Source organism: Micropterus salmoides, unplaced genomic scaffold (assembly GCF_014851395.1).
Source record: "Micropterus salmoides isolate LMB-PRFRI ecotype aquatic unplaced genomic scaffold, ASM1485139v1 Ms_hic_scaffold_2, whole genome shotgun sequence".
Lineage (NCBI taxonomy): Eukaryota > Metazoa > Chordata > Actinopteri > Centrarchiformes > Centrarchidae > Micropterus > Micropterus salmoides.
Genome location: NW_024041150.1, coordinates 16,364,245 through 16,379,909, shown reverse-complemented (window position 1 = coordinate 16,379,909; position 15,665 = coordinate 16,364,245). Strand labels below are relative to the sequence as shown.

The following is a 15,665-nucleotide window of genomic DNA, read 5'->3' as shown; positions in this document are numbered from 1 at the left end:
GAGAGGATGAAGAGGGACTATCCTTCTGGGCATGAGAAGAGAAAAAAACTCTGAGAGTGAACTGTAGGAACAGCAGTCAGGTTGTTCTCTCCTCTCAAAGTCTGATGTCAGCAGATAACAGTACTGTTGGTTGATGTGCAGCTGCAGTGCATCTCTCTGCGCTGCTCAAGGCTGGCAACAAAAAGGGGGGGCCTCACACAGACAATAGAAACAAAAATGTTTTATTTCAGGGGTTTTAAAAGTCTGAGACTGCTGGCCTCCCTTCAGGAAGTCCGCCCCAGATGGGCAGGTACAAGCACTGGACCCTCCCAGCTCCACCTACAAGCCACATCTCAGCATCTGCAAAACAGACAAGGAAACACACAGGCAGGCAGACTGGAGGAAGTTGTCACAGCTGTCTGTCTTGCTAAACCAGCTGGGCAGCACATCTCTTGCCAGACTTTGTGCCTGAACAATTTTGAAGAGAGTGAAATACAACTATTTATTACGTTTGATAAACACCAAAGGGCAACAGTGTTTATAAACTGCAGCTGGGAAAAGATAACCCCGTCGCCCGTGAACATGCGTTCATATGCACGTGCACGATATGAAGCTCACACATTCCAGCAGCAACCTCCGTGAGGACCAGTCCAGAAAATGTATGGGCCTGATGACACACCTCATTTTAAAATAAGACAACACAGTTACAACTCTGTTGATAAGTGGAGCTGACTCAGCAATATGGATGCACATCTCTCAGTAAATAATAAAATTCATGTATTAAAGGAAACCTGGTGCTAACCGCGTAAGATCAATGTGCACAGCAAAGTGTCTGGAAAGGACCTTAAGAGACGGTTGCATGATTTGGCAGAACAGCTGTTGTAGGTTACCTGCAACATTTTCATCCACCTCTTTTCTCTGCATAAATGAACGTTACCACCCACGAGGTGCACACAACTCTCAGCAGGCATGCAACACACCGGGACAAACTGACACTATATTTATACAAAGACAGGAATAATTTCATGTGTTACATTTGCTGAATTTACAAAACAGCGTTTCACAAAGTTTATATAGATTCCCCTAACTCAACAACTCCATAAACTCTTTGATTTTTTTAAGCAGGTCTGGGGCGGATTAGCCGCTACCTCACGCAGAGTCAGGAGAACTGTTCTCTTTTCTTTATAAAGTATAAACTGGTCCGGTCTTGTCTTATCTTGGGCGCTCTACAGCAACACGTTGTCCAGGTGTCGCCATGATCGTTTATGATTATGAAGTTAGAGCACATCTGAAAGTGAACGGGATCATTGTGTAACATACTTAATTGCTACTCTCGACGCCATTAACAATTAATGACCAAACGTTACAGCTCATAACGTGAAGCAGCATGGCTTTAACGTGAAGCTAGTTTGCTGACTATCTTACCAAGACCAGTCTTCATTATCCACAGAGCCACAACGTAACGTGAAAAAAGTGTATGTGTGCCCAAAAACCACAAATGGCATACACCGAAAAATATTTAGACTAAACCGTGCGTACGCACACTCGTTCCCTTTATAAATCACAATCATCTTGAAATGTGCCGCATGTGAGGGAGCCCCATGTCCGACCCTTCAAACGCCCATAGTTGCCTATAAATGGTCAGTGAAACGCCCCTCATTAATATTAATACCTACTGACTGCAGGAAGAAAAGGAGGCAAAATCTGACAGAGAAGCTACAAAATGAAATTTAACTAAGTGTGACACTGCCGTTCCTTTTGGTGAAGCTGAAGTTGTTTGGTGGATAAAAAACGCACTTTCACGCAACGCTTGTGCACCGGAGGAAAGGGGGCACCGGAGCTCCACCCCTTTATAACGGATCTGATTTCCATAATGTGTTTTTACAAGCAGAGCATCATATCCACACACTGGCGCACAGCGTTTGGCTCGATAAGGAAACAAACATGTGATAACAATATATGAAACTATGCTCTCATATTTGTTTGACTGACGCACTGAAAACGGCATCAATTTAAATTTAATTTGTCCTCCTGTTCACCTTATTTATGAGAATAAATTGCACTGCATGCAAGTATTAATTAATATGACTCCTGTACAACATATTTCTGGCGTTCTTTTGCAGAAACAGATGTCTCCTTGATATCTCTTGTGTTTGTGTGTTTTTTTTCCATTTTGATTCAGAAAGGCTTTAAGCCTATAATACTCAGAGGAAATATTTCGATTTATTTTACATAATAGTAGGCCTATTCATTTCTAACCGTTTTATCCTTCTGCCATGTGAGTCGCCGTTTCTCATTTCTCCTCTTTATGTGCGTATACGTGGTTCAGAGTTTCCTTACAGGACCGCACATTTTCCCGTCAAGTTTGCTTTTTATAGATCACAACCTTTGCTTGGGAAGTGGCGTATGCACGTTTCCAGCCCTGTTTTGTACGTACGCAACGTTTATAAATGAGACCCCTGCTCTGGACAGCAGCAATAGGATTGTCTGATGAAAGATCGTGGCAAATTCTGGTTAGTCAACTGAGAGTGGGCGCCTGTATCAGCTGATTAAGAGAAGCAGGAAGAAAGATCGAGACAGGCCGAGGCTGAATCCTAATCCTCACCCTAAATCCTAAACCCTTAACCCTCACAGACTTTACTGACGTTACTTGATAAGTGCTTAAGTGCAAGAGGCTGCAAGGGCCCCAAATGCTATAATGGGTTGCACTTTGCAACATATGTTACGTCACCTGGACTACGCCAAAACAGCATTTTTTACTTTCTTTACAGCGGAGGCACAGAAGGGACCTGATTTGAATATTTTCCAGGTTCTTGCTGAGTAAAGTGATTATGTGAAAGTTAGCTGTGGACAAGAGGTAATTTTCAAATAACTAATACAGTGTGGAGACTGGGATTCAGCCAGAGACAGACACATAGACATTTCAATGAATGGTTATAAAGACAGGTCTTCATGATTGAACTTAAACTGAGCTTGATTTGATGTGAAACTACACAAAAAGCAATTTAAAGCACATTAAACATTTAAACCACCAGTATTTAACAGCCATAAATGTTGGGAGAAAGAAGAAAACTAAATAAAATAAAATACAGCAGTGGGCTATGACAAGTGTTGGGGTAGTTACTCAAAAAAATTTATGGAATACACATTACGAGTTACTTTAAAAAATAAACAAATATCACAAATCATGCTTTTAGGGGAGCTGATGTCTTATTAAAGGCTGCTAAGCTCACCCTGGCTCCCCCGTAGTTCGCACCCTGGGCAGGAGTCTCTCAAATCAGACAACCTGTTCCTCCTTGAAGTCAGCACTAGATTGCCAGGCTTAACAGCCTCGCCACAGGCACACTAGAGAGTATCGCTGTCATTTCACGAAACATTATGAAGTAATACCTCCACCCCTCGAAAGACTTCTTTGGCATTCTGTATCCTCATGAACTGGCGCTAAAGTCAAAAGTTAGGAAAAGTGTTAACACGCACGAAAAGGGACGTTTGATTTATTTTTCTCTCCTCCATTTATGTGGATAGTTCAAGAACCAGTTCGCAAGTAACGCGATTATTTTGTTATTGCAACTCCTAAGGTGATTTCTTCAACAAGTTTCACCAAACCCACGTGGAACTTCCTGGACACACAACTCAACGCACTTTCACTTTTGTTCGCACGTAAACAGGAAGAAAGTATGATGCACTTGGCGAAATAACATGTGCATCTGACAATAAATGGCTCTCCTCAACTAATCTGGCATGTCCAAGCACTTGTGCATCTCCGGACACATCGGCGGTCTTGTCAAGTTGTAAAGAAAATTACACACTTCGTTTTACTTTAGCAATCACCTGCTCTTCCACGTCTCAGACACAGTATCGTCTGACACTGGTATCAATGCTGGCTGCTCGGCATTTCTTTTCCCACACATAACTGAAACCGTTTCTTTAGCGCACGTTAAGAAAATATTAATATATTCAAGTACTTTTCGTCGGATTTTCTAATTTTCTTTGTCATTTTTTTCTGTTCAGTTTCTTTCTCCTCATTACTGTTAGCTCTCCGTTTCCAGTGTCACTTATTGTTGAGAAAAAACGTTAGCTAGCTACCTTAACGTTGCCTTTTTCTAATTCTTAACTTATTCTTCTTTGGTGTTTTAGCGGTTGTCATTACCGCCACCTACTGGATTAAATAGTGCAAAATATTTACAGTGTTCACCCAAAGTGATTCTATTCACAACTTTAGTCCATCTGGTGATTTTTTTCTTTTTTTGTGTCTATAGTAGCATTCTTGCAACCCCTCTGGGACCAGGTCGGGATCCCCAAGTCAGCGTTAGACTATCAAGTCAGCTGCAATCATCGTGAAACATATAAACAATATAACTCAATACTGCGCCCTTGTGGTCAAAGTCTGTAAGACTGTAGCAAGTCCCTTAAAATCTGCTTCACATTTTAAATTAACCTGAACAATTTTACTCTCAAACGAAAACAACAAAGAACACATGTATTTACATTCACACAACTTTTAGAACTACATCAAACTTCAGTATAAAATCGCTTATGAATAGATTTACCACCCAAGCTACATAAGTATGTCCTTGCCTGACATTTGTCTGCTACAGTAAGTTTTTTGGACTAGCCAAGTTTCTGTGAATCTTATTTTGTATAAGAAGATTAGATGTGATCTTCTTACATAAAGGCCTTGATGTATCTGATGTATCTGTTTTTAGTTTGGTTTGAACCTCATTTGGTAACTTAATATGAAATAACTGTAAGAATAACTTTGTCTCGTGTCTCTTTAAGTCATTTGGTGTCACACTCTGAAAGCATGTATGGGGTCAGTGGACCAACTGGATAACATGATAAGAGAGCCCGCCTCTTAAGTTGACAGCACCCTTCCTGGAGCACGGTTTAACTACAGACACTGCAGAGCTGCAATCATTCGCACTATGATGAACTTCATCTTGACAACAGCTTTAATTATCTGCAGCATCAGTAAGTACTGCCAACACATTTCTCTCTACTTTGTTGCTTCTACAATTAAGACTTATTTTCTTATGTATAAGTTATTAAGAGGTGTTGTTTACCTTCCTATAACACGCACATCTCTTGTTGTCTCTGCTGTTTGTTTCAGGCTGGATCTCTGTCTCAGTTTCTGAGTCTCAGACTGTGAAGGTCCAGCCTGGTCAAGAAGTCACACTGTCGACTACCAACATTTCCAATCATTCAGGCATGACAACCTGGTTCAGAGTGGTCAACAGAACCAAGGCCAGCTGTATCTCCGTTATGACCAAGGCTGACATCAATCCTAAATACTGTGATGGAGTAGAAAATGGAAAATTTGAAATGAGCTCCAACACCTCCACTGTCTTTCTCAAAATTAAGACAGTGAATCTTTCTGACTCTGGGCTGTATTTGTGTGGATTTTTCATAGAGGGACAGACAGTTTTAAGTGTGATACATTTAAATGTTGAAGGTAAGATTATAAAATCCTGTGGTATCTTCTGTTATGTCTTTCTATATCTGCAAGTTTAATAACTGACCTAAAATATATGAGAATCATTGTCAAAACAAACGTGAAGTAAAAAATCAAGATTAAATATATCTTCATTTTGTTAAAAGGCAGTGATGAATCTCATGATGACGCTGACAGAAAGTCTACAAGTAAGATTCTTTCATTTGGCTATTTAATCATTGTCAAAGTAAACGTTGCAAACGTCATTGTGCAGATAGTCGATAAAAACAGTACAGCTAACTAACATTTCAATTTAATGTTTGTATTTCTCAAGCCAATAAAGAGATACAGTCTAATTATATTATATGACTTTTAGCAGAGTGTGATAGAATACCAAAGCTGATGAGTGTGATCCTGGGCGGCCTGACTGTTTTCCTCATAATGGTCATCATCTGTCTGGTTGTTAAAAACAGGAAAAAGAAAGGTACTTTATTTTAAAACTCCTGTTTGTATCTCGTGTTTGGTTTATTGTTTTTTTTCCATCTTTAAAGTTTTGTCAATATGTTGGGAGAATACAAATTTAAATGTTTTTTAACTTAGATATATTCTTTGTCATTCAGCTGCCAGTGAAGAACAGAATCCACAACAGAATGCGGTGAATCCTTTGTTATAATTTACTTTTAATTGTTTAGTCATTTTAAATTATGTCTTCTCATTTGTAGTTTTTCTCTAAATTTCAGCTTGGTCAGATAAGTGTAAATATTGTCTTTAACAGAACCTGGGCTCTGATGACCTGAACTACGCAGCAGTGAATTTCAGTGCAAAAGCAAGAAGAAGAGAAGTGGAGCCCAATGTTGTTTATTCTGCTACTAGATAGACTGAGGAAACAAGAAATGCTGTTCAGGATGTAACTGATGCTTTGTCATGTTAATCTGCAGTTGTGCTTTTGTGTGGGTGGTGGACAGCAGAATTTAGCATCACTAAAAAAAAGCTTCTTACTTGTAGTTAATGCTTATCTCTCTTTGAAGATGTAATTAGAGAACATGCATACAGACAGTATTCTAATGGTGACTTAATATACTGTCTGTCTATACTGGTATGGGTTTTACATCCTGGTTGTGTTTTTAAATGAACATGTACTGCATGTGTGGTGAGAAAACTGTACCTGTCTAGCGTCTGCTGTGCATGATGTGTCTGTATCAGCCTAAAGAGAAGTCTCGACCACAGGAAGACCGGCCTTCAGCTTTTTCTCCAGTGTGTTTCTTTGACAACGTTTCATCAAACAACCACAAAAGACACCAAATAAAAATATCACAGTTAAATTGATTTGTTTTTATCTCACATTTGTTGCTGACAGACTTGTGTAGCACTTGAAGACTTACTCGAGGACTCCTACTGTGCATTCAGACCAAACATGAATTGAATACTCGCAACGATTTCCCCACGGGGGTTTTATCGCTGGACAACTGCCAAGTGTTCACACACAAGGCGATAACGCGAATAAACGTAATCCACGATTACCACAGCTGTCTGAACCCAAAGTAAATATTTTGCTGTGATTTATCTGCAAAAATGGATCAAACTGATGCAGAAATACAATGTGAAAGATAGCTGTTATAAAGTTACAGACACATTTTCTGAACTCACCATGTAGTTCAACCTCCTCGCTTTCTTTTCTCCAAGTAATGACCAGTTTTGTCCGGTTTTTATATAAATATGAAGTAGTAGTCCAACAGAGCTCTGGGTGCCAACCGACACTAACAATAATAGTGGAACTGGAACTGCTGAGAAGCTCCAGTGAAGATGTCAATGTTGTAATTCCAAAAACTAAAGTAAAAAGCCTATTTATTAAAAAGCAGTTTACTCCGAGCGAGTAAACGGCTTGTCAGAGTGTAATCCTACCTGATACAGGTGTTTATTTGTCCAACAGCTGCAGGACTGCTCTGTCCTCTGCCTTTCCCCACAGCTTAGCAGCTCTCCGTCTTCGTCTTACTTCTCCCCTCTGCCTGGTCCTCTTCACACAACACTCTGAAGCCGTCGGTGACATCTGGATTATCTTAACTCGCTCGAGTTGAAGATTTTCAACTCAGATGAAGGCCTTTTCGTCGCCCCTCCGCACCACCCAACAGGAATTTCGGGTCTTTGTATGTAAAGGCACTGACCCCAGCGCTCACTTCACTTTCTGTCTGAAAGTACCATTAGGACCCATTAAGCTGGGAAATATTTCTCTTAGGAAAAACACTTCTGTACTTTAAAGGACAGTTACAATTTCTAGCATTCAGACAGGGTGAGGGAGTACAGCAAAGTGACTGTGCTGTTCTCACAGAGAGTGAGGTAAAAAAGATGAAAAGAGTTCTGAGAAGACACAAAAATGATCACCTCTAAAACCGCGATCAGAGAATGATCAGCTGTGATGCTGATGTTGCCCACTCTTTGCAGTCAGTGAATGTTATTTTCTTTGTGTGAGTTTTTTTTCGCTGCCGTGAGCCTTAGACTCGTCACTCAGCAGGTTTTATTACAACACAATAACAGAAATACAAATTTAGCTTGTGGCTGTAAAACAAAATGTTAGCTGAGCTTTAAAGTTCATTCTTCACTGCTGCGAGACAACGGTCTCACCACATCTTTCCTTCATGCTGCTTAAAGCCCTTCAAACAAATGTGTTTCCTTGCTGAGCCACAGTTGAGGAACAGCAACACAGAGAAGGATTTTCTTCAACTGTGTTTTTCTTGTTTTATGTTATTATTTTTTTTCATTTTCGCAACATGCCCATGCAAAACTTATTATACAATATCACAGGGAGCAACTCTTGCACATCATTGTTGGACAACTGACAAACAATAAGGAATATCCACAGCTTCAATTACCTGTTGCCGCACCTGGAAAACAGACTGAAGGAAAGGTTGTGGGCCGGGGTCCTGGGCCTCATGTATAAACGCTCCCTATGCACAAAAAGGTTACATACGCTGGAGTTCACGCACACGTGGGATGTATAAAAATGAACGTGACGTGAGAATGTGCAGGCCGAGGCGCAAACTTTTGTCTGGCTCTGTCAGTAAACTTCAAAGTACCAAAACTCACCAAATGTTTCAAAATAGTGTTTCCACTGCTGTTACTGTGCATTTGTCAATGAAGTAGCCACTGAAAAACCTAATTATATCCATTGATACACAATAAAAGTTTGATCATGTATGTATGTTGTGGTTTAATATCAAAATAATAATGATCCAGAATGCTGCAGCACGTGTTCTGACAGGAACCAGGAAAAGAGATCACATTTCTCCCGTTTTAGCTTCTCTGCATTGGCTTCCAGTAAAATCCAGAATAGAATTTAAAATCATTCTTCTTACCTACAAAGCTCTTAATGGTCAGGCACCATCTTATCTTAAAGAGCTCATAGTACCTTACTACCCCACCAGAGCACTGCGCTCCCAGAATGCAGGGTTACTTGTGGTTCCTAGAGTCTCCAAAAGTAGAATGGGAGCCAGAGCGTTCAGCTATCAAGCTCCTCTCCTGTGGAACCAGGTTCCAGTTTGGGTTCAGGAGGCAGACACCATCTCCACATTTAAGAGTAGGCTTAAGACTTTCCTCTTTGATAAAGCTTATAGTTAGGGCTGGCTCAGGTGAGTCCTGAACCATCCCTTAGTTATGCTGCTATAGGCCTAGACTGCCGGGGGATTTCCCATGATGCACTGAGCTCCTCTCTCCTCTACTTTCTCTCCCTCTGTATGCAACCTCATCCCATTATTGCATGTTACTAACTCGACTTCTCCCCTTTCCGGTAGTCTTGTGCTTTCTCGTCTCTCTCCTCTCTCCTCCTATCACTTCCTGCAGGTTTTCTGGCTCTGGAGCTGTGGAGTCTGGATCTGTGGCTGCGGGTCACCTGCTGCCCCCGTGTTCCTGCTCAACACCCTCTGCTGCAACGACTATTGTTGCTAGTCTTATTGTTATTATTGTTATTATAATCATTAAAATTACGACTGTTGTCATTAACACTACTATAAATATCTGTATTTTTCATTTAGTCTATAGCAACATCACCTTTACTGTCTGTACCTCTGTGTGTATATTGTGTAGGCTGCCTCCCTCCCCTCTCTCTCTCCTTGCATCCCTCTATTTTTCTCTCTCTCTCTCTCTCTCTCTCTCTCTCTCTCTCTCTCTCTCTCTCTCTCTCTCCTTCACCCCAACCGGTCGAGGCAGATGGCCGCCCACCCTGAGCCATGGTTGTGTTCGAGGTTTCTGCCTCTTAAAAGGAAGTTTTTCCTTGCCTCTGTCGCCTAGTGCTGCTCTTGGTGGGAACTGTTGGGCTTCTGTAAATAGCATCATAGAGTACGGTCTAGACCTGCTCTTTTATGAAAAGCGCTGTGAGATAACTGTTGTTGTGATTTGGCGCTATATAAATAAAATTGAATTGAATTAAACTGAATTAAAACTGAATGTGAGAGGAACAGATAATGATGGCTCTCACATATTTAATTTCACTTCATATCACATGTTATCACTTTATCATATAAACATTCAAACCAGCAGTGTTATTTCTGCTCGCACTAGTGAGCCATAACTATTCCATACTGCACCTTTAAGTTGTGGAAATAAAACAAGCCAAGTGCCAGCTCAGACTTTAAATTAATGGCCGCTAAATAATTCATCACCCTCCCCGGAGCGAAGAGGAGAGGACCAGGGTCAGCTGTGGACCTGCCTAAAGCCAGGATAATGTCAGGTGGCAGGATTCCATCTGCCTTTCCCCGATATTAGACGTGAATTTGGCTTCTGAGTCCTTAAACTATCGCTGGTGGAATTATCATAAAAATCCAAGATAACATCAAATAGCATTAAAGAATTGCAGAAGACAGCGTCAGTAGTTTTTAATCATATTCTCTGTGCATTCGTTTTAGTTTTCATGTATAAACACGCTGCAGTGAACAGACTGACACAGAGACACCGCGGTGGCGCACAAACAGATTTGCATTCTCACCTCAACTCACTCTGCACATCTTCACCACCTGCAAACATGTGTAAATTAAAAGATCTGGAAATAAAGCCACACAATTGCTACACTCCTTCCTCATCATCAGTCATCATGATGCAGACCGAACATAACAAAATCAACATTAAAAAATGTGTTCACCTGTCTAACTGCCATCTTCAAATGATCTCCCAGAGTGGGGGAGACCACTGACTGAGGTGTAAATCACTCAGTCTGACTGCTGCAAACATATACATACTGCGTTACACTCATGCATAATGCTGCATGGCTGCTCTCTGGCTCTGCAGAACACCAATGGAAGGATTAGAGAGTAGAAGGATAAGATTTCCTGGCCCATGATGATGACTGCCTAATCCTTTGATGGGTCCAGCATTAGACAGACCCACCTGGCGGAACTGTGACATCCCGGTACAAATACAGGTAGGCTAGATACCCAAACAGGTGGGTTTTCTTTCTTTTTATATAATGTTTACCTTTCTACCTAAATTATTTGTTTAGAATAATATAATTCTGTTAAACTCTCTGAATCTTCTTTTATTTGTGAACAAGCTGCATTTAAACAGTCTGTGCTTTCTAACTTCCACCTCACAGACACCCAGATTTCTGTATTAGAAAACTCTTTTCAGCCATTACAAGTCTCCAAGCGGGCTGCATTAACTCTTGTTTGTCATTTTGCATTTGTTATTTGTTATCAAATAAAATATTTCTTCTTGCCTCCACTTTACTGATCAGCCCCTTGATCTTGCACTTAGTGAAAGTTTTGCAGCAGGATTGCCCACTATTATTTGGACCTTAGGAGGTGACGTTGGTATATTTCTGGTCATTTGCATAGTAATTTATGGGAGGAGCCAAGGCAGAGAAGCTAAAAGAAAAACAACTCTGTAATGTCACAGTCCGTCCACCGTAAAACAATATGTGGCCTACCGTTACCGCAACAGCACGACGGCAGCTGATCAGAAAGCAGTATGCCAGCAGACCACAGACAAGGTAACAGTAACAGCAACTTTAGCATATAGCTGAAATCATGATTGATTGTTGAGTTGAAGGCTGCCGTCGCCGGCATGCAAAAGTACTTCTTGAACACAGCATTGATGAATCCATGAAATAATCTATAGAGGTTTTGAGTACTAAAAGGATCATTAGCTGCTACCCTAAATGAGATAAATTTCATTTAACACTCAAAAGTGTCCAAACATTGTTCTAAATTAACTTCGTAAAGCAATGAAAAGAAAAATCCATTCAAGCCACAAAATGTGTTCTAAATATGGTTGAAAGACTGAATATCAACATTTAGGCTACTGAAAACTCACCTCATTAACTGCATCCACACCGCAAAAGGTGGGGCAGAACATGACCAGTCTCTGTGATAACGTCTAAGATAGCTACTAACCTAAAATAAATAGTCCACGTTCATATTAAAATTTATTTCAATATCCCTACCAAACTGTTCATAATATTCAGCCTCACATAAGAAAAATGAAACCCATTTATATTAACGACTGCGACAGGCTGTATGAAATGGACTGGGGAGCAAATGAAACATATAAAACTTCAAAGCGGTAAGCAGGCTTACTGTAAAAACCTGTACAGTAGTAGCTTACAAGGCTTTCAATCAGTTTCTGTAGGATGATATCGCTATACAAAAGTTTCTCCACATCACCGCAGCAAACGTAAAAGCAGCCTATAAAACAGTCTGTGGGATCTCCTACAGATGGTGATGTCATGTGGTGAATTGATCAGTAGGCGGCGTTTTTATAGAGATGATCTCTTAGCTACTCCGGAGCAGGTTAGCCGTTCAGCCTAAGTTACCATGGCGATCTATCTACCCTGGTAAGAAGTGAACCACTGTCCTAGTACTGAAAACCCAGAGTTCACCCTGAAGTTATCTGGATAAGCTCAGATCCTGCTCTTATAGGCCCCTGGACTCTCCTGACCTGAAGGAAGCAGCACTGACTTCATATTCAAAAACCATAAGAAGCAGCAGGCCTGCATCAGAGACAGAAGTGGAAGCTCATGTTATTTATTCTGCCAGCAGGAAGAAACTGGAACTGCAGCTCTGACTGGTGATTTATCATATTAATCTGCTGCCACCTGCAGAAGGACACATATTGTACGATAAAGTTCCTATATTCATGTTCAGTTTGCATTTTCTTTCTTGTGTTTTTTCTGCCTCTCTCTCTGAGAAAAAGTCTCTGCCTTTCTTATTTTGTCTGCCTCTGATTTTTATCAAATAGGAACAAGGACATGTTTGATGTTTGGTGAGGAGGAGCCACAAAGGACAGTGATGGCAGACCATTTGACTCGTCCTGTGAGTAAGTTTGAGAGTCAGGGGGAGGGAGGAGTGAGGGAGGTACACATCTCTTCACAGGAAAAGACAGCACAGTGCGGTCTGAGCACATGAAAGGCACGAGGCTTTGTAGCAAAGTATAAAAAGAAACTGTGAAAACGAACCTACTTGCTTCTGACTAAATGATATCAGCCTCTTTATTTGTCCAAGTGGAAAAAATCATAAAGAAAATAAACAATGATGGAATAAAGCAGCACACTGTGGTGACAAACATTGTCTGTGTGAGTAAAAAACCCACCATGAAAACGTCAGCCTTGACCAAAAATATCAAATGACTTGCTGTTTTTCACACAACAGAGGATCATCACTGTCTTAAGGCTCTTCTGAGACTGTTTTGAGGTGGGTGTGGCCACCCTGCTAGGAGCAGTACATGTGAACTTTGACTTTGACTTTGAGTGGATGTGTTCATGTGAGCATGCACACTGAAGTTAGGGCACAAGTTTAACAACTTTACCAGATACCAGAACAATTGATAGCATCACTTTCACTCTGAGAGAAATACAAATGTGTCTGCAGAAGAAGTGGCTCTTCCTTTCATTTGTCAACAGGTGCATGTGACGGCAGCAAAACATTCTTGCTCCAGCAAATATCCAGTATCTTAAGTGTAGGATATCAGGTGGGAAGAATTAAGATGAATTTGTTTAAAATTTTGTAAAGAAGATTAAGGCAAATATATTTCCTTGGTAGTTTAGTTTTGATTGTCAAATGCCTATTTCTCTGTTGCTCTCTCTGTCGTATTGATGTTGTTTGTCCTTGATCATAATCTCAAACAAAAAACAGAAGACATTTTTGGTTTGATGGAGGAGGAGCCAGCAAATGTGACTGTCAAATGTCCTTATAGGGAGAGTTTGCAAGCAGGGAGGAGTCGGTGACATACACATCCCTTGTTTAAGAGAAAGCACAGTGTGGTGTGAGCACAACTGAGCTGCAGATCATGAGTTATCTAAGGTCAAACCTTGGCCTGGCTGTGTCTGCATGCATGTGTGGGCAAGTCCCGTGCCACCCAGAGAGCTGACAGCGTCTTCGTCTGTACAGTTTACTAAATTAGTAACGGAAGCAGTCAGCAGTGAGTATCTGCTTTATGGTGATGAGGTATTCAGTAGCAGTCAAACGACTACTTGTGATCAGATTTGAATTACTTTGTTTTATGAATCAGCTTTATTGCCAAGTAGGTTTACGCATACAAGGAATTTAGTGACTTGGTGCATGACAATTAACATAAATGTATAAATATAAAAATATGAAATTGACAAGATCTACAAAATATAAGGGAATAAAAAACTAATATGTGTAATATGGCAGATATTTCAGGTTCCTATGTCCAAACATATGTAGTACTGTAAGGGAGGGATGGAGGGTTAGGGGGCCATGACAGTCAGTGACAGTGGGGATCCTGGGCCAGCTGCAGATAGAATGTGGCTTGAGTTTTTAGTCCTCCTTCCGGAGGGGCATGTCTGAAACAGCTTGTGTCCTGGGTCTCCACATTCTCACTCCTAACTCCTCACGCCCCTTGGCGTCTCTTTTTAATGCCTTGGGTATCCCTTTAGCATCATTTTTGGACGTGTGGAGTGCCACAGTCAAGCTATCAAGAATAAATATGCAATGTCCAGTTAGAATTTCTAAATAAAAATGTGAAATGTCGTCATTTGGTTAGGTTGATGCAGCAAAAGTTCTTGGTTATGTTTAGGAAAAGATAATGGTTTGAGTTAAAATAATAACAATGCTTACATGACTTAACGAAGGCCTCTCCCTTTCAGGAGCCAAACCTCGAGACGCTGGTCTAACACCAGCATTGTGCATATGATGCCTCAACCTTGTGACAGAGCCCCCCAGACCAGAGGCACAGGCCAGGACTCTGTCACTGTTGGCTGCGTCACTTCTACCAGAATGACGAACAACTGTTTCCGCCTCACTTAACTGGAGGGATGAGATGGGGCATGCATGCACACATACAGTAGCCCTTCTGTCCATGCCGCATGTGAAACGCATCCATTCCCAGGGGTGGGCTGTCCTGTGGCTGAATCAAGAACCACAGCGGGCAGTGGGTGGAAAACAGATCCACCTCTGCTCTCCCAAAGCAAGCCCAGTTCTGCTGAACCACATCAGGTTGCAATCTCCACTTGCTCCGTTGGGGGCATGAAGTCATCTCCCCACTGTTCTCCAAGCCTGGGCTTTCAGGTACAGCAGGGCGGGGGATCACCATGCATCGCTTTTGCCTCTTGATGTCCAGATGCAGGCTGGCAAACCAACACTGTAGCCATCGCATGTGCAGCAAGCCCAGAGGGACCACCTGATGGACTGCTGCTCTGAGGCCCAACAGCAGCATCACTGACAGCGCTGTCATAGCTGTCCTCTGCTGTCCTCTGCTGCAGCTTGTGAACCACTATGAGTGTTGTCCCAACAGATACGCTCTCAGGGTGGTGGCGTTTAGCACAATCAGATACTCCGCTCGCTGCAGCGGCTGTGGGGAGCTCTCTTCCCAATTGATCGCAAACCCCAGGCTGTTGAGGTGCAAGATCAACTGGGCTATGTGGAGATCACCCAAGGCTTCAATCAGTGCGGTGTCCATGCTTCTGCTGAACGTGTGTAGGCCTATCGAGTAGTTGACGGGAAGCCTATTCATATTCGTAGGCTACTCCCTGAGAGGCGAAGTGTAAAAACTCCCTCTTACTGTGTCACCTCGACATGAAATAGGCATCTTTCAGGTGGATGGTGATGAACCAGTTACTGAGCTGCACCAGCTCCAGCAGTTTCTTTATCGTCAGCATGTGGAAACGCCTTTTCTCCATTGTGCTTGTTCAGGTACCGGAGATCCAGGGTGATTCAGAATCCGCTTGTCTTTTGGAGGACCAAAAAGTAAATGGAGTAAGACCTCTGTGCATGTCATGCGCAGACAAGCCATAAGACAGCCTGCTTCAGCG

The 15,665-nt window shown here is 41.7% G+C and overlaps 1 protein-coding gene across 1 annotated transcript; it reads left to right on the top strand.

Moving 5' to 3' along the window:
* The first annotated feature begins 4,810 nt into the window (after positions 1-4,810).
* Positions 4,811-6,732, top strand: LOC119912088. The gene is made up of 6 exons (XM_038731075.1): positions 4,811-4,950; positions 5,090-5,431; positions 5,578-5,619; positions 5,787-5,894; positions 6,031-6,065; positions 6,186-6,732. The coding sequence occupies exons 1-6, from the start codon at positions 4,905-4,907 to the stop codon at positions 6,285-6,287; spliced, it is 675 nt and encodes a 224-aa protein (XP_038587003.1). The 5' UTR covers positions 4,811-4,904; the 3' UTR covers positions 6,288-6,732.
* The last annotated feature ends 8,933 nt before the right edge of the window (positions 6,733-15,665 follow it).